Genomic DNA, 18525 nt, shown 5'->3' on the forward strand with positions numbered 1-18525 from the left:
GTTGTTTTTTTGTAATCAAATACAGTATACTGATCTAAGCATGATTTTAGGATAATAACTAGATCTGCAGTTAGATTTGGAGCTAAATACATTTCAGATAAACTGCATTGACTGCCTTTTTGGGATACCCAAAAAACCATATCTTATGCCTTTTTTCCTACAAAGGTCAGTACATCAGTACATGAGGAGTTCACAGAGAACAGATAAATGCCCAGTAGAAAATTAACACAGTGGGGGAGGTTGGTTACATTAACGTCCTTAGCGAACTTTAAATTTGAGGTGTACAATTAATAACAGTTTTATTCATTCAAGAAACTATTAAATGTGGGTAGCACCTCATGGAACACCTCTATGGTAACAAGTCAAATTAATTTAATAGGGTTGGGTCTGAATCCACCTTTGTCGAGTTCGAGTCAAGACCAAGTCCTTAATCAGTTGAGTCCGAGTCTGAGTGCAAAAGGGGCCGAGTTGGACTCAAGTCCAAGTCAAGAAAGTAATTAAATTGAAAGCTATTAAATTGAAAAAAGATTTGAAATTGCAATTGTAAACTCAACAATGAGCTGTTAAATTAATATTTTAACCTTCACAAACCAACAGCAACATAAATGTAACAACAAATACCACCATTAAATCTTGCTATTGCCATTTAATATTTTATTTCGTGTCATCGCACCTCAACTAGTTTCCTCTCAAAAAAATGGTTTCAAAGAAAAAAAATGGATAAAGAGGTATATGTAGAACTTTTTTATAATACAAGTGTATGAAAATACAAATGAACCTGAGAGCAAGAGTCCAGAGTAAAGTTACATTTAGCAGCAGGTCATAACAACAAGCTTCATGCTTTATTACTACTTTTAATCTCTCTATGAATGACAACAAACTCATTTCTGAACATAGCTCTGTTCTTTAACCTTTTCTCATTTTAATTCCTAAACGGGAAAAATCCCTATCAGCAGGTTTTATGATATTTATTAGATTAAGAAGTATTTTATTCATATTTTATAAGAAATTCAAGAATGGAATGTTTAGGGGTGGGCGATATGACTGCAGTCTTATTTCACGATAACGATACTGTCATGGATCAAGAAACTCTGGACTTCACTTCCCATCAGCCACTGCACTGCACTAGCTGTCACATGACCACCTGCACCTGACTCATGTTTTGTTAATGAGCACTCATGTATATATAGTCCTTGTCTGCACTGTTTGCTGGGCTTTCGTTGTCCTAGAGGCTTGTTGTTTATGTCTGGGTGTTTTGTTGCATGCCACAGTGTTATACCAAGTTGTCTTAGTGTCTTTGTCTCATAGTATGTTTGTTTAAATAAATGTTATTATCTGCACTTGCTTCTGGCTCAACCACGATACATGACAGATACGTTTTCTCAGGTAGGTCTATCAGTAGTATTCTAGTAAGAAATACTATGGAAACTGAAGTTATTCAAAACTGAATTCAAATGAGTGAGTGAGTGATTTTCTCTTTGTCTTTTGTTGTGTGATTAACATTAATGACACAGACAGCAGCAGGTTTATTAGACTGCTGTCAGTTTAAGACCTAATGCACAAATCCAATATACTGTATTGACACACCTCCGATTTCTTTCCCAACAATTTACATTCACTTAAGTCAAAACCGACTGTGTTTGCATGAATACTCGGCCAGACCTGCATTTTGATATGACGTGTGTGTGTGTATTTATTTGACCGTCCGAGCATAATCAGCCACTAAAGAGAGCTCAACTCGGTACTCGCACGATGAGGCATGGTGGTGGTAGCATCATGCTGTAGCGATGCTGTTCATCAGCAGAGACTGGGACATTGGTCAAGGTTGAGGGTACGATGGATAGAAATACCAAGCAATTCTAGATGAAATCCTGTTCTAGCATACATGAGACTTGGGCAGATGGTTGATCTTCCAACAGGACAAAACCCCTAAGCGTACTGCCAAAACTACACAACAGAGGTTCAAAACCAAGTACCTGAAGGTGTCTTCATGAATCTTTGGAACAATTTAGCACATACCATTGATACAAGTCTAGTAATTATTATTACCTTAATTCTTATGTGTTTTTGCATACTGATAATGTGTGGCTTAAAATTATTTCAAGCAAATTAACAGTTCAAGTAACCAGTAAAGATAAATGGCTGTAAAATAATTAAATAATAATAATCATTTTAAGCTAAAAATGATGACAGGTGGAGGGTGGAGAGATTTTTTTTTATTTGATAACACATTACTTTTTGTTGCCAGGACCATAATGTGCAAAATTAAGCAATAGCGCATGAATAAGTGTGCGGTTATACTGAATATTAGCACGGCTGTGATTCGGCCATAGGCACGAGGTGACAGGACGAGTGCTGTAACTAATCACAGCCATGCTGATATTCAGTAAACCACACAATTGTGAGTGTGATGTTGCTTTTATATAACAGTTCTATAACAAGACCTTAATATAGAGTAAGTGACATTTCAGACACAATATTGCCAAAGGTTCTGTTTATTTTGCTCCCCTAGCAGAATCCACACTCACTTTATAGCATGACGGCTAACTAGCTCACATTGATTTATAAATTCCCAGTACACCTTTTTGTATAAAGTACATTACACAATAATGTTGTGGTCAAACAAGATTTTTAAATGAATATATGAATACAGATAGCATGTATTACATGTATTCCATTTGAAGATGAACAAGATATATCTATAATATTAATTTCTGCAATAGATAGGAAGCATAGGAAGGTCAGACGGAGAACTGGAGCTAACAGATAAAACAAGTTTGGCATTTCCATTATATAGTACAGCTTACATTTGCTTCCAGCTCTTCACTTTACATTGACAGTTGAGTAGATGACTGAGTCACTGGTACCTGGCATCTATTTACAGTAAATCACACAAAGGACAAAACACAGACACAAAGTTTGTCAGTTACTAAAGCAACGAATGTCTGTCAGTGCACCTCATGTCTGAATACCGCATTTCATGAGCCACTGTGTAAATTGCAAAAGCTTAAATGGGAATATATTGGTTATTGCTTACCTTGTTCCTTTTAAAATTCCCACTAGCTCCTGCAAATATCATTTACAACACTACTGTGAGTTATATAGCAGCTACTTTACAGTTTATTACATAGAACAGCAGTGGTCTAGTTAAGAACCAAAATGAATATGGTTTACAAATCCAAAACATTTCATATACAATAACTAATTATACTGTACTCAGTAGTAAAGACATGGCAGAGCTAGAGAAGCAGAAAAGCTGATTTCATTAAGAAATTTTGAAAGAAATATTAGAAATATAATAATATAAGAAATATTTTTTATATTATTTGTCCTATATTTCTAGACATTCTTATTAATTTCATACTTGAAATCTTATTTGTATGGAAGATAATCTTACTATATATATATATATATATATATATATATATATATATATATATATATATATATATATATATATATATATATATATATATATATATATATATTGGTTCAACATGCCTTTATGTAAGATATTAATATTTACATACTGTATAAGATATTTTCACTTGCAGAGAAACCTTTTTTTCTGTAGTGTACAAACATTTTACCTTGTTCAAGTTCCACTATGGTGATAGAGGCATAGTGGAGCTCTTCCTCTTTTTCTTCTTCTGCTTTTACCATGTTAGCTTTTAGTGAGAAAGAATGACAGCTATTATGCAACATGTGCTATTAAGATACAATATCTTTACCTTAAGCAACATTTGTATTAATCAAATATGTTTAGAAAAGCAAAATTATTTATCTACATTACCAGTCATTTGCTGTAACTTATGTTTATTAGATACATTACTGGTAGGACCACAGTATAGTAACATTGTAAGTTATACCTCTGGTACCCTGAGCTGAATCTGAGTTACATGGATCAACGCTACATTTCATCTCTATCACAGAGCGTACATCTAGAGTAATACACAAGAACACTCAAACAAAGATGTAAGATTTGAGTAGAGAAATGTTATTGTAAGCTGTTCCCAGAACAACATTTCATTATGTGTGTTGTACTGTTCCCCAAACCACATAATGTGCACTAAGTAGTATTCCTAAATAAATAAAGACACCACTAGAGCACAGATATCTTTTCCTGCTAATTATCTTGTCATATCTTCAGTGTTACAGAAGTGTTATGAGAATTAAAACATTTTTGTGCACACCAATGTGACTAGACAACCAGCACACACTAAGTAAGCTCTTTGAGAACTATGACTTCAGCAGTCAGATGAAACCAAAAAGATGTCAAGAAAATCCTGAAGAAACAGTGGATCTTTATTTGGGAGTTAATCAGAATCTCTTCCCTTATGCAACCAGATTATTGTAAGTTTTTTCTTCTTTTTTTGTCATTATTTCACAGTAAAGGTGGGGGGAAAAATGACGAATTATTACGTTTCATTTTTTACATAACAAAAACCTGAAAATTTAACAGGGGTGTGTAGAAAGTTTATATCCACTGTAGCTAAATGAAAAAACTAAACCTCCACAGCTGGTTTCTTCTAGTGAGTGTATGTAATTTCATTAGCCAATGACAGGATTTCCAGGGTGGCACACGACGTGTTCTCTGGTACAGCACGCAGTATTTTGGAATATTTGTTTACTCCCCTGTCTTAACTTTTTTTTTTTTTATCTGAAAAACCTTGCACATTGCAGCTTTAACTAGACACTAGTTATGATGAGTATGAATTTATATCTTGAAATTAAGGTTTTTATATCCTAAACCTATTGTTGATAGGAACAGTATTTATAGAACTCATAGTGTTTATAGAAGAGCAGGTCAGTTTACCTTTGGAGGGTCTTCTTAGTCTGTAAAACAACAGAGCTCCAAGCAAAACCCCCAAACACCCAGACACAATAAACACAACAGTGACCACAGCCTGGGCGTCACTGCCCTTTTCCACACTGTTTCCTGTAGAGACACAGTACATTCTAACCAAAATGTTAATGAATTGGAGAAGAGAATTGCAATGAGCTTGCTACTGCAGGCTGAGGATTACCCTGGCTGAGGAGAGCCGTGGTATGTTTTGGTATAGCTGAATGAGGCTCTTTTCTTAATGATGGGACGAGGTGGAGCATTATTGGTGCCAGAGCTCTGAGTGTGTTCTCAGTAAACACAGCACACTGGCAGTGGAGCTGGTGCTCACAGACACTGTTCAGTGTTACACTGACACTCCTCATCATGTCTCTTTGTGTCAGGACTTCTTGTTTAATTAGCACTGCCCTGTTTCCCTCCATCCTCAGCCAGGCCAGAATAACTCGCTCTGTCACATCAAACACCTCGCAGGTCAGAACCACTGACTGATTCCAGATCATCACAGAGGGCTCTGCAAAGACTAAAATATGTGTCAGAACATAATTCTAACAGTATTCTGTGTAATACTACTGGAAAAAAAAGGGTTCATTGATGGGTTACCTCTTAGAGTGTGGAGTGTTAAGGATGAATAGGTTTTATCATTCACAAGACATCTATATGTTCCACTGTAACTGAATTTCACAGGTGAGATGTGAAAGATGAAATCAGTTCCATTGTAGAATGTGGATGAATGATTCGCCGGTACGATCACTCCATGTACTCTAAGGTCTTTCGCTCTTTCTGCAGCTATCATTACCTCTTCAGTTTGGTTTAGATGGCGGATCCACATTATTCTGTCGTAAGACGTTTTGGACTTGCAGATGAGGGCCAAATTACTACTGTTGGAGCTTTCTCTATATAGAATATACTTTTTTTTTGTGTGTGTATCTAGAAAGACATCAAGAACAGAAGACACTTTTAGGTATTCTCTTAATTTCATTATTGCTAACTAAAATTTAAGACCTCAGCATGCACCACAATGACCAGGACAGGACAATGGCACATTTTTAGAGGAAAAGTTTTGATTTCAGATTGAACTGTATGCTGGTGCTTATCAGGAAAAACATCCAATTTAGCAGGCTGCCTGGACCTTTCAAGGAAGAGGGTTTTGGATAGTCCGTTTATATGGGGTGGTACTCAGAAATTATAATTAAATGAAGGTATAGATAATGCATCAAAATCTTATGCAATTAATAGTGGACCTATCCAGCCCAAAAGGTACTCAAGTCAAAGTAAAAAAATAAAAAGGTGCTACATTTAAATATATTCATGTATTTTTACAAAATTAAGTTAATGTCAAGTTTTCATGTGAAGATGAAGATTATTGTCATGTAAAACTAGCACTATTAACTAAATAACACTACACAGCTTGCTAATGAATTAATCAGAAGTAAAACATCATGTAAATAACCAAAATTTACCATTAGGTAGAATTTGACTTTCTGCCTAGCCAGTTATGTTAGTTACTGTAATACTAGTCTAACCTGGCAGTAGCAAAGAAAATAGTCAAACCTAATTGAAAAAATATGGCCAGTTAATATTAGCAAATTAGCAAAATGTATTTAAACACAATTTTTCGAATTAGATTCCATTAGTGTCCATTACTTCAAAGGAGATGCCTCATTTTATGCAAGTCTTAGCTTACTCATGCACATTGAAACGTTTTAGCCAGGTAGGGCCAGGGGCGTTCATCCTCAAGTTCAACACTGCTGTCTGGTGACTTATCAGTCCTCAAACACACACGAATAGCTATAATGCTAAATGCATTAAGTACAGTAGCAGGAGGTCACCAAAGGTAAGGCACAGGATCCTGCTGAACTCAGTGGCTGTTACATAAATACTTCTCTTGTTAGTCCAAAAGTCAGAAACAGACAATTCCTAAATATATAAACTAAATATTATTTCACACTGCTTCTGCAGGATACTTTAACAGCAGCATGACAGACGAATGTGTTAGTAAAAGCCTTGCTCTGCCAGCAGTTCTGGTTAACACTCTGTTTCTAAAAGGCCACCATGGAACTGATGTGACACTGAGCTGTGAGGTGTCTGACCTCCCAGAATCCAAGATTCTTCCTTTCTTTCTTTTTTTGTACATTGATGAACAGAAGTCCGTTATATTTACAAATATCATCATTGGCTGGATGAGAGAAGAGTTCTTTGTAACTTGTAATGAGTATTTTATGGTCTAAATTTTAAAAAAGTAAGGTGTAGAAGTACTTTTTTTTTTTTTTTTTTAATCTAGCAGACATGTATTCTAATTCAATAATACTCAAGTATGGTATAAATACTCCAAAATAATAGTTAGTTTAGTAACAAAGTACAATTACTTGAGTGTTTTCCTGTTTACACAACATACTCACATTTAGACACTTCCAGTGTTTGATTCCTATAAATGTCTTTCTTTCCCCGATGTCTCAGCGTGCAGTAGTATTTCCCCTGACTGTGATGGTCAATGTTGTGTAAAATGATGTAGGCAGTGTTGTTGAAGAACAAAGTGCTGTTAGGAACTGGAGCTTCCTCTCTCTCCCACTGCACAGTGGCGGATTCTGGGAGGTCAGACACCTCGCAGCTCAGTGTCACATCAGTTCCATGGTGGCCTTTTAGAAACAGAGAGTGTTAACCAGAACTGCTGGCAGATCAAGACTTTTACTAACACATGCGTCTGTCATGTTGCTGTTAAAGTATCCTGCAGAAGCAGTGTGAAATAATATTTTGTTTATATATTTAAGAATTGTCTGTTTCTGACTTTTGGACTGACTAGAGAAGTATTTAGCAGGATCCTGTGCCTTAACTCTTACAGAACACCTGTATTGGAGGACATCTGCAAGAATCCATATATCCAGTCTCATGGTAGATGATCAGTAGTGTCCTGGCAAATTACTACAAAATGCTAGTAGTAGTATATGTAGTATAATATGTATGGTCACAGTTACATGAATTTATTCTAATTTTAAACACTGGAAACACTTTTCTAATAGTATATGTCTAATGATAAAGTAAAAAAACAAAAAAAAACTCACCTTTAGTCAACTCAGCTTGAATTCTGCAGAAAAATATTGATACCCAAATAAAGACATTCAACAGCATGAGGTGCATGGTTATCACCACTTTATGGAGAACTGAAGACAATTTGCTTCTTTTTTGTTGCATGAATACCTTCACAGGAAGTGAAAGCTGAAGTTACCCTTTAAAATGCACAAAAATATATATTTTTTTAAAACACCTGGCATATGAATATTAGAAGACATTAAATGAAGAGATATAGTGTCTTGGGCATGGTAGCAACTTAAATAGTAGTAATATTTTCTTATGTCAGTTCCCTTTAAAAACAACCATTTTGGGCCATTTAAAGGAAATACTTTGCATCGATTAAAATGCATGAGTAATATAAAACACATCAGTAAAATACTACAAAAGGCATGTAGCAAGTGTCCTACGTAGGCTTCATCACGTCAGAACTGATACACTGTACACTTTTCTGTAAAGCAAGTTTCAGAATGTTAACTATCGTTATTTTAACTATCGTGTATGTGCACATACATGCACTGGCTTCTGAGAAATAAACCAACTTTTGAATGCTGTGACTTTATAAGCTTTATGTTTCAAGATATAGGGAGCATCTCACTACTCTACTTGATGCCTCCTTGATTTCTTGTTCCTACATCCTTCATCTTTCCACAAAATAAAATATTTAAAGACATATCAAGAGATATGATAGATTTTTATGTCAGACACCTGATAAATCCCCTGTGCGCTGCTGCTCCTGCTAGCCTCGGCCTCAGGTTGTGCTGCACTGCTAACACTTGCACTGCTAACACTTCCTCCAGTCTCTGGTTAGCTTGCTCATCATCTTTCACAAATTCTTCACCCTGATTCTCCTCCTGGCTCTGTTTGAAGAGCGTTTGAATAGATGATACATGCCTTACTAAAGACTCCTCCCTCTCCTCTTTTTCTCTTTTTCATTTGCGCTTACTACAACCACTTCTCTCACTCATGTTGAACTATGACGACTCCCACAGTCCCTCCGATTCAGCACTGGGTTATCTGAAGACAGCATGGGCTTTCCACATTTGCGCTGATGAACAATTCTATCATTCTGTTTAGATTTTAAAATATCACCTTTTTATTGGTTATACATGGTGTCATTATCTGAAGACAGCAGCTATTTACACTAAATGACAAAAATATTGATATATTCTATTTACACTATATAAAAGTAGCAGTTCTTTGCAATAAGTACAAATAGTTGTTAGATGCTATTTATACTTATAAATAGTGGCAGATACTATTTTCACCTCACCTTGTTGTACATTAACAGGATGCAGTAATAACAGAGTGTAAATGACTATATTTATTAAAATGATTAAATGGATGCCACCTTATTGGTACAATAAAAGCCCCCCCTATACCTACCCTTAACCGATAAACACTTTATTACTGTTAGGCGCTTTATTTCCACTTTTCAAATATTTCTTCATTTATTGAAAGTAAATGTCTTTCTGATCTGATATGTGATCGAAAAGGGAGAAGAGTGAGTACAGTAAAAGGCAGATCCGAACTTGGGTCAAACGCGTTAAAGACTACTGTCAGGTGCCACATTCCCTACAGACTCCACAGCAAGTGGAGCATGCCTTTTTTAGTCTTGTGTGGCCCAACCAGACATTGCCCTCCGTTTTCAGCAATGTAAATGAAAAAAGAAAAGAAGAGAAGAAATTACTTTTTCTTCCTCTCGCTTGGGCCCCAAGTGCACATGGGCATCTGGGCCCGATCCCATAATGTCCATTGGATAATCTGGCCCAGCCGATAGCATTGGCTTTCTAGTAGTAAATGAGTAAATGAACTAGTTAACATTTATAAAAATTGAGAAGGATATCATTTCTGTTTCACAGTTTACATCAATTATAATTAGCCATGACTAGCCATTGTGAAATGTTATGCACTGAAATGATTGTATTGAAATAATAGGGGCAGTAATTTTACATTAGCATGTTATATGAAGGCTATGGATAGAAGGCCTGTGAATGTGTGAAATTGCTTCACATCTACTTGCAACCTGTAATTAGCCACAATTAACCAAGTGTCCTAAGATTCCTCTGAATTCTGGGAGAGGATTAAACAAATCGTAAGCTGCAAACAGTTATATGGAGCATAAATATCACTAAATATCAGATGAATGTATCTTTCGTATATTTTGGAGCTGAGAAACGAAAGACTTGTATTATAAACTTGCAAAAATCATCTGATTAAGAGTGACTACAAGTGTTTATGGCATTTATTAGTAGTTATAGCTGCTAAAAATCAACAGAGTAGTGATGTGTCATTCATGTCATCCATCCAATTTATTAGGATCGACTGTACACAATTATCTAAAGAGCCAATCATCTGGCAGCATCAGAATGAAGAAAATGTGTGATATCTGTGACTTTGATTATGGTATGGATGTTGGTACCAGAAAGTATGGTTTGAGTGTTTCATAAACCGCTTATCTCCTGCTGATTTTCACATACAACAGTTTCTAGAGCTTACACACAACCTCTGACTCATGTGTAGAGCCATACGCAACATTTTAGAAAAAGTGGGAATTAGCGACACCATGTGGATCTTTAGGTAATTACAGCTAAATGCGAAAATCACGTCTCACACCTTACACTGCATATTAAAATATGCAGCTACATAATAACTGTATATAGGTTACTTAGTCGTGAGAAGCATTCAATTCTAACAGCATTTTCAATTTTACTGAAAAGAAGACTCTGTCTCTCTAAGATACTCTTTTTTTTATACCCAATCATGTTACTGAACTGTTGCCAATTAACCAAAATAGCTGCAAAATGTTCCTCTAGCTGTTTCTTTTTAGCAACACTTACTTTTCCAGCCTTTTGTTGCCCCGTCCCAACTTTTTTGGGAAGTATTGCGGCCATCAAATGCAAAATTACCTTATTTTATTTCTTAAAATGGTACATTTACTCAGTTTAAACATTTGATATGTTTTCTATGTTCTATTGTGAATAACATATGGGGTTTATGAGATTTGCAAATCATTGCATTCTGTTTTTATTTACATTTTACACAGCGTCCCAACTTTTTTGGAATTGGGGTTGTAATTCATGAAAAAAATAATCTTGAAATCTTTCTGTGCCCAGAGAAGAGATGGCCATTGGCACTCCTGCTCATTATTAGAAGCCTAACGTCTTCATCCATCCCTAAATCAATGAAAAAGTCGTCTATACATAATGTTCTTATACGCATGTGAATACTGCACATGCATGTTTTAACTAATAAAGTACAGTTATAGGGTGCACGGTGGCTTAGTGGTTAGCCTCACACCTCCAGGGTCTGGGGTTCAAGTCCCGCCAGCTGTGTGTGGAGTTTGCATGTTTTCTCCCCCAGTCCAAAGACATGCATGGTAGGCTGATTGTATGAGGTGTATGTATATAGTGTATATATACATTGTGTATGTGATTGTGCCTTGCCATGGACTGGCACCCTGTCCAGGTTGTACCCTGCTTTATGCTCCAGGTTCCCCCGTGATCCTGAAAAGGAGTAGAAGATGGAAGGTGTACAGTTGCGAATTTAAAAGTTACATCACAAAGTACGGTAGTAAGTGCATTTGTCAATCAATCAATAATCAAAGCCTATCATTTCACTTCAAAATATCTTGCTACAGATGTATTTTAATTAATACCGTTACACTTACATTTGTAAAAAATTGCACCCTCCAGTGTTGCCATCCGCCATGTTTAATTATCTTTTGCGTTTTTTCGCTGTCTCGCATTTGAGTATGGGAAATATTGCGTTGGCCAGTGTACATCGGATGTCCACTCAAAATCATGGTGCATTGTGGGTATAATCGAGTGAACAAATGTAGAGAGTGAAGTTGTTCACTCAGAATTCGGACCCCACTACAAAATGGCCGACACCCTATAGTGCACAATATAGGATAGTGGTTCCCAAACTTTTCCAGGGCAAGGCCCCCCAAATGGCATTAGCATTTGACTGAGGCCCCCCTTTTGCATGATGTCTTTAAAACACATTAAAAATACAGACTTCTGAATATATATCCCTTTTTTATTAATAATTACATCTTACATCTTTGCATTACATTACATTAGGAATAGAGTGTGTGTGTGTGTGTGTGTGTGTGTGTGTGTGTGTGTGTGTGTGTGGTTGTCTGAGAGTGAGAATTTATTTTTCACACCAAATAGTTGAGGCCCCCCAGGTGCCCCCTGGCGGCCCCCACTTTGAAAACCACTGATATAAGAGATATGGAGCGGGTTTAGGCACAGATATAGACTGAGGTATGTGAAAATTTCCAGTAGATCAGCAGTTTATGAAATCCTTAAACCATCCGTCCTGGTACCAACATCCATGCGACGATCAAAGTCAGTAAAGTATTGTATGTTTCATGTAAATTAATTATGTAACTATGCATTATATAAAACATAAGTATTTGTGTACTAGTTATTGTTTTTCAGATGTTACTTATTCTTACCAAATGATATGAATATAAGAATATAAGCTCTCTATCCAATTCACACACTGTGCTAAATGAAAGAGTGGAAAAGAAGTCAAATCAGTTGGAATTGTCACGTCTCACTTTAAAAGAATGCTGCACTCCGAAACACCTTTAATGTGTTGGTATTTAAACATTTGTGATGTGTTTAGTGATTCTGGTGCTAATTTGTTGGAAGAACACTGAATTTGTTACAAAATAAATCTTGGAGGCTGTTGAAGATCACGTGTTAATTATAAATGTTAATATGCAGGATGGGTGGATTTCTTCTTTCAAGTGTTATGCTCTGCCTTAAAAAAAATATATATATATATATATATATATATATATATATATATATATATATATATATATATATATATATATATTATTTTGTTAATACAATAAATGTATTATGACAAAATAATATATATATATATATATATATATATATATATATATATATATATATATATATATATATATATATATATATATATATATATATATTATTTTGTTAATACAATAAATGTATTATGACAAAATAATTTTTGTCAGCTAGTTACTTTATATGTAGCCCACTACTTATTTCATAGATTTTATTGTACATGAACAACTGGGGGTATGAGGCGAACGTGCTAACCACTGATCCACCATGTGCCCATGCCTTACAATTATATAGCGCTTTTCTAGACACTGAAAGCGCTTTATAGATGGTGGCAGGGAATCTCCTCAACCACCACCAATGTGTAGCATCCACCTGAATGATGGAATAAATCCACACAGTGTGAAAAAAGAGCAAAGAATCATATAACACCCAGTAAATCTTAAGATTATCACTTGTCACCTTTCATTTCATTAACATTTTTATTAAGCATGGACCTTTACTTTCATTAAATACACTTTTTTTTATTGTAGGTTCATTTTGTAAATGTTACAATTATTGTAGACGTAAGCAAAAAGTTTCCTGCAGATGTCATTTCTCACATTTACAAAATCAGTTTACTGCTCATCAATGCAAATACTTCCTGACCAGGGTTGAAAACTGTGCGTTAAGGTATATGTCTGTGAAAATCGAATCAATCCTGAGATTTAGATGGACAATGCGTGGACAAGGGCATCAGACAATCACTTGGCCAGCCCCAACCTAATGCCGTCCAACTCCACCTACCGCCATCTAACTCCAGCCTACCACCATCTCACTCAACCTGCCACCTGAACGAAAAAAAAATGAAGAAAAAAATAGTTAAATGTAGCTATGAACTTCGTTTTCTCTGCTCTCACTGTAGCTGCTGATTTAGTACTCCAGGACCAGTGTTATACTCAATGCATTAGGGTATATGTCAGTGAAAATCAAATCAGCCCTGAGATTAAGTTGAAAGACCAAAGCGGAATCGAACAGCGACCTTTGAGTCATTATCAGCGCACACACTAACCAGTTGAGCTAACCGACCACATGGTTGTGTGACCCTTTAAGGCCCACACCGCGAGCCTCCTGACTGCGCGCGCACCTCACCAAACGGACTGGGTGTTTATACTTGACGCGCTCCCCGTTGTAATAATTCGATAATTAAGTAACCGTCCTATAAATCAACAGGTTTACTACTCTAGTATAGGTCTAGTTACTTCACCTGCAGGTGAAATAACTAGACCTTTTATTTCGTAAGAACGACCAATGATTTTTATCACAAAAATATTACCTAATGCAGAGGTTCTGTGATCGTTTGCGTAAGTTTTAGACATGTTGGGGAACTGAGTAAAACATTTTGATTATATTCTGCTGGAATGAACGAAATGACTCGAAAAAAGATTCGTTCATTTTGCTGAACGAGATTCAAAGATCCGACTCAGTAAAATGATCCGCACTTCCCATCACTACTTCTGATTAAAGATGCTGAGGGAACGCTCGTGCACTCCGGTACAGCAGGTGGCGCCTCATAAAGTTTATTTCAGGAAGTCGTGTGTTTGTGTCCCTCAGCACTTCCTCAATGCTTCCTCTGTCGAGAAACGTGGTTACTTAGCGTGTTAGCGTGTGGTATGGCGGTTGTGAAGAACGGTTGTTAGTGTTTTATTCTTATTTCTTTGTTGTAAGAGTCTCTTTTGACCATGACCGAGGACACACCGAGCGGGAAGCTGCTCGCGCTCAACCCCAAAGAAGACCTCGAGTTTCAGAAAAAAGTGAAGCAAGTGAAAAAGCGACAGAAAACGGTAGGACCATCAAGTGAAGTGGAGATTATGTGTGTAAAGAGGTGTTTAGTGTTTGTAGTTTTTTGGTTGTACTTTCTCGGTTGTACTTTCTCAGCTGTCAGATAAAGGCTAAAAGAATCAACTCTGCTCTTTTCCCCTAAATTGTTCCCCTTTTTTGCTACAAGTAATTGATGTCTGTAATAAACCTGTATATGTCTATACTCATTATTTTACAGTGATTTATAGTGATTTCTCTCTGTTCCGGAGAGTTTAGTTCAGTCTGCTTGTTAGTTAACGTTTAAAGAAGTAGTTTAGGTCTTGATTAGATTTGTACATATGAGCTGTTCATGATGCATTTCTCTGTTTTTATTAAGATTACTTTCTCAGAAGGAAACCCATTGTTAGTATTCTTCTCATTATTATTATTATTATTATTATTATTATTATTATTATTATTATTATTATCTATATAAAATGCCCAATAACTCAAGATCTGAGTGGAAAAAGTTTTGATACATTGAAACTACAGGCCATGAGTAACTCACATGAGCCCATAGGTGGTGCTGCAGGCCACGCCCAAAGTCTCCATGATTTTTTTTCCCTCTGCCCCATAAGTCCAAAATGTCTGACAATTGGGGTATGTGATTTATTTCTCATGGGGAACAAAAAAGACCCATAGTCCACCTTGATAAATTTTCTATCATAATTACAAAAATCTTCTCTTCATGAACCGTAGGTCCGATTGACTTGAGCTGTGGTAAATGTATGTGGGATACATGTCTTTCTATAGGGTGATGACAATAAGGAATCAAATAGAAATTGGCCGAACTATTTACATATTGGTGAATTGACAACTGTTTATGGACAAATTTCTTGTCCATAAATCAATGGAATGTTAACCTATGGACTTGATCTGTGCCACACGCAAAGAGGACGCTACATTGTTACCATGTGCGACGGCAATCTCATATCCAAAAACAATGGCGTTAAAAGGAATAATATCATTGATAATGTTATGTTTGGCAGTATCTTTATCATCTGCTAGATGGCGGTGTTTGTCTTGGATCGAGCCAAAATACACTTCATTTAGATTATTGCAGCAGGAATAAATTCAAATAATGTTAAGGTAGCGTTGTAGCAGCGTGAAGTAATTATCCAAAATTCTCCAGATTTTTTTTTTCTGTCTACAATGATTGTTTGTGGAAAACTACAAAAATTAACTTGAAATCTGCGATTCATCCAAATGTGTTGAAATGTTGCATCTGTGCGATACATTTCTATACCATGTCAATTCTGAAATGGTCCGCAATCTTGACTAGGAATCTGCCATTGCTGCTTGCAGCTCTATATTCTATATATTTTTTTAATATAAAAATTTGAGTGCTTTCAGTTAAACCCAGTGACCAGCCAAACAAGGTGATAAGCTCAGTGATGAATATATTGTTAGTGGTGGGTTGGGATATCCACCACTGTAACTAAATTAAATAATCGCAGACCCCCCCTGGTAATCCTTCACAGACCCCATTTTGAAAACCACTACATTCATTTTCTCTTCTTGTCCAGGATTTAACTCCAGGTGTGGTGTATGTGGGTCACCTTCCCCAGTCACTCGCCGAGCCACAGCTCAGAGATTACTTTTCTCAATTTGGCCAAGTCCTGCGCTTGAGGCTCTCCAGAAGTAAAAAGGTAATGACCCGTTTCTTGCTGTGTACATTGTGTAAAATGGTGTTCATTGATGATTGTCCCTTTAGGATTTTGCAATTGCAGAAATTAAAGCAAAGTCGAGCAAACGCAGCAATATTTGGAGGAGCTTGCAGTTTTGTTTTAATTACTGCAGATTTGGGCCAAGATGCGTCATGTGGCATCTTTATTCAGTCAAAGCCCTTTTCGATTCACGTGTGTCGAACATCAGTACCACAAACATCACTGCGAAAGCCTGTGCAAAACAATATTGTGGAGTTGCGATTTTGGCAGTTCAAGTAGTTTTCCTCAAAAATAGCACAAAAAGCTCAGTAAGTGGCATCACATATTTTGATAAGGATTTTGGTAGAAGCACTCACAAACTCAGTAAAATCCTGTATGGACTGGATAGGCAGTTGTTGCTGGGGTGGGATTTTTTTTTTTTTTTTAAATTTTGCGATACAATTGGCCAAAAAAAAAAATTTTGGTCCTTTTTTGCGGAAAACTACTTGAATTGGCGCAATTGCATGAAATTGTTTTGCACTTTTTGTTGACAGTGATTGATGGTAAATGAGACCTTTTAGCTGTACTCATGTTTGACGCATGTGAACTGAAGAGGGCTTTGGCTGAATTTGCGTTGTGATGTGTTTTAGCCAAAATGTAAAAAAAAAATTGGAAATTTGCAAGATCCTTCTAAAATTGTGGTGTTTGCTTGATTTTTGCATTAATTTCTGTGAAATCTTGGAGGGACTGGATCGGGAAGCTTAAATGGCACAATCTGAAAATTACCTTCAGCATGTGTATTGCAGTGGGTGAGATAATTGTGCCTACACAAAGGCGGTTCATTAAGCTTATTGCCAGCTCCATAGTTGTGCAATGAAACCCATGTACCTACATTAACCAAACTTATGAATGTCCTGAAGAATGAATCTGGTGACCTTCTCGTGCTTGTTAAAGGGCTGTAGTCTGAGCTAAGGTTTGCTGTGTTTGCAGACTGGCCGGAGTAAAGGCTATGGCTTTGTGGAGTTTGAGTGTGATGAAGTGGCCAAGATTGTGGCAGAGACTATGGACAACTACCTCATGGGAGAAAGGCTGATCAAATGTGAGTGCAGGTGGTGGTTGTGGTTTTTTTTTTTTTTTTTTTTTGGGGGTCAACATAACTGTTGATTCTGACCCCTTTGTATAGATGCTGTGCATTTTAAGCTTGATTTTATGTTGTTGCCCATATATCTTAAGATGTACCAACATCCATGATGTTACTGATGTGTTTATGCTTGTCTATGGTAATACCAGAGAGACATGAAAACTATGCTATTCTGTTTTATCAGCTAAAGCCACGGTCAGGCTGAATGTGAATAAAAAATGAGTTCAACTGAAAACCAAGTTCACTGAATTTGAAAGGATGCACATGCATTTACAGCAGTTACATTCTCATCTATTTGAATATCTAGGTGAATTCACTAGCCTCAGTCTGGTGAGTCATTAGAAAACAAGAAGGGTGGGACTGTGTTCTTTTTAGTTGATAAAAAAATTAATGGAACAGCAGCTTAAGTACCACCGCAGTAGACCATTTCCTAACCGTTTTCTTACTTTTCCTTGCTGTGCACATGGGGGTGGGGGACATTGATCTTCTTGTCTCCCAACATTCACTAGGGTTTTTGTAGTAAAATATGCAGGTTTTTCTCTCTGCATATTGTTGATTTGGAAATCACAAAAAGCTTCATGAAGAAAGCTGTTATTAAATGAACTTGTAAACCTAAGGCAGTAACTCGCAGCAGGGATGCATGAGATGCGTACTGTAAATTAGAATAGTCCAAGTTAATTCCTCTATTCATGTTTTAGGGAGAAAATGTTGAGCCCTTGCTGAAATGTGGTGAAAATATGCCTTGTGTTTCTGTTAATGCAGTATGTGTGTTTGTGAATGTTTCATTGCCTAAATAATGCATTAATAAATTATTACCTTAATTGGATGCCAAATAATGTGACATTTTAATGAAACTGTCCGTTTGTGATTTGGACAGGTCAATTAGTGCCGCCCGAGAAAGTCCATGAAAAGCTCTTTGTTGGTTCTCAGAAAATCTTTAAGAAGCCCATTCGGCCTGCTGTTGCACGTTATAATAGAGCCCATGGCCCAGAAGATATGAAGAAACTTGCTGGAAAGCTCCAAAGCAAAGAAGCAAAGCTTCGCAAGAGACTGGCGGAAAAGGGCATCGACTATGATTTTCCAGGATTTGTTAGTATTTCAGTAGAATTCCTTTATTTTAACTTGGGTTTTACTGACTTC

The 18525-nt window shown here is 36.4% G+C and overlaps 2 protein-coding genes and 1 non-coding gene across 4 annotated transcripts in view; 2 read left to right on the plus strand and 1 right to left on the minus strand.

Annotated features, from left to right (window-relative positions):
- Window positions 1–2208: 2208 nt before the first annotated feature.
- Window positions 2209–8870, minus strand: LOC108266124 (uncharacterized). 2 transcript variants are annotated; one of them, XM_047156133.2, is made up of 9 exons: window positions 8618–8866; window positions 7903–8067; window positions 7243–7479; window positions 5444–5770; window positions 5028–5363; window positions 4817–4939; window positions 3591–3668; window positions 3038–3066; window positions 2209–2874 (listed from the first exon to the last, which is right to left on the minus strand). In XM_047156133.2, exons 2-9 carry the CDS (start codon window positions 8030–8032, stop codon window positions 2824–2826), a joined length of 1311 nt encoding a protein of 436 aa, XP_047012089.1. In that variant the 5' UTR covers window positions 8033–8067; window positions 8618–8866; the 3' UTR covers window positions 2209–2823. The 2 variants fall into 2 exon arrangements, with proteins under 2 accessions (XP_047012089.1, XP_053536911.1); XM_053680936.1 differs by lacking the exon at window positions 7243–7479 and having other exon boundaries at window positions 8618–8870.
- A 5460-nt stretch (window positions 8871–14330) lies between these two features.
- The window catches only part of nifk (nucleolar protein interacting with the FHA domain of MKI67), a 5649-nt gene continuing 1454 nt past the window's right edge, over window positions 14331–18525 (plus strand). The window contains exons 1-4 of the mRNA XM_017470865.2: window positions 14331–14582; window positions 16125–16247; window positions 17235–17343; window positions 18263–18474. Of these exons, the coding sequence (XP_017326354.1) occupies window positions 14481–14582; window positions 16125–16247; window positions 17235–17343; window positions 18263–18474 (546 nt within the window). The 5' untranslated portion in view covers window positions 14331–14480. The remainder of the gene's footprint in view (window positions 14583–16124; window positions 16248–17234; window positions 17344–18262; window positions 18475–18525) is intronic.
- Window positions 17015–17140, plus strand: LOC124628283 (small nucleolar RNA ACA64). The gene has a single exon (XR_006982731.1). It is a non-coding gene; the product is annotated as a small nucleolar RNA ACA64 (small nucleolar RNA).

This window comes from Ictalurus punctatus, chromosome 6 (genome assembly GCF_001660625.3).
Source record: "Ictalurus punctatus breed USDA103 chromosome 6, Coco_2.0, whole genome shotgun sequence".
NCBI classification, from domain to species: domain Eukaryota; kingdom Metazoa; phylum Chordata; class Actinopteri; order Siluriformes; family Ictaluridae; genus Ictalurus; species Ictalurus punctatus.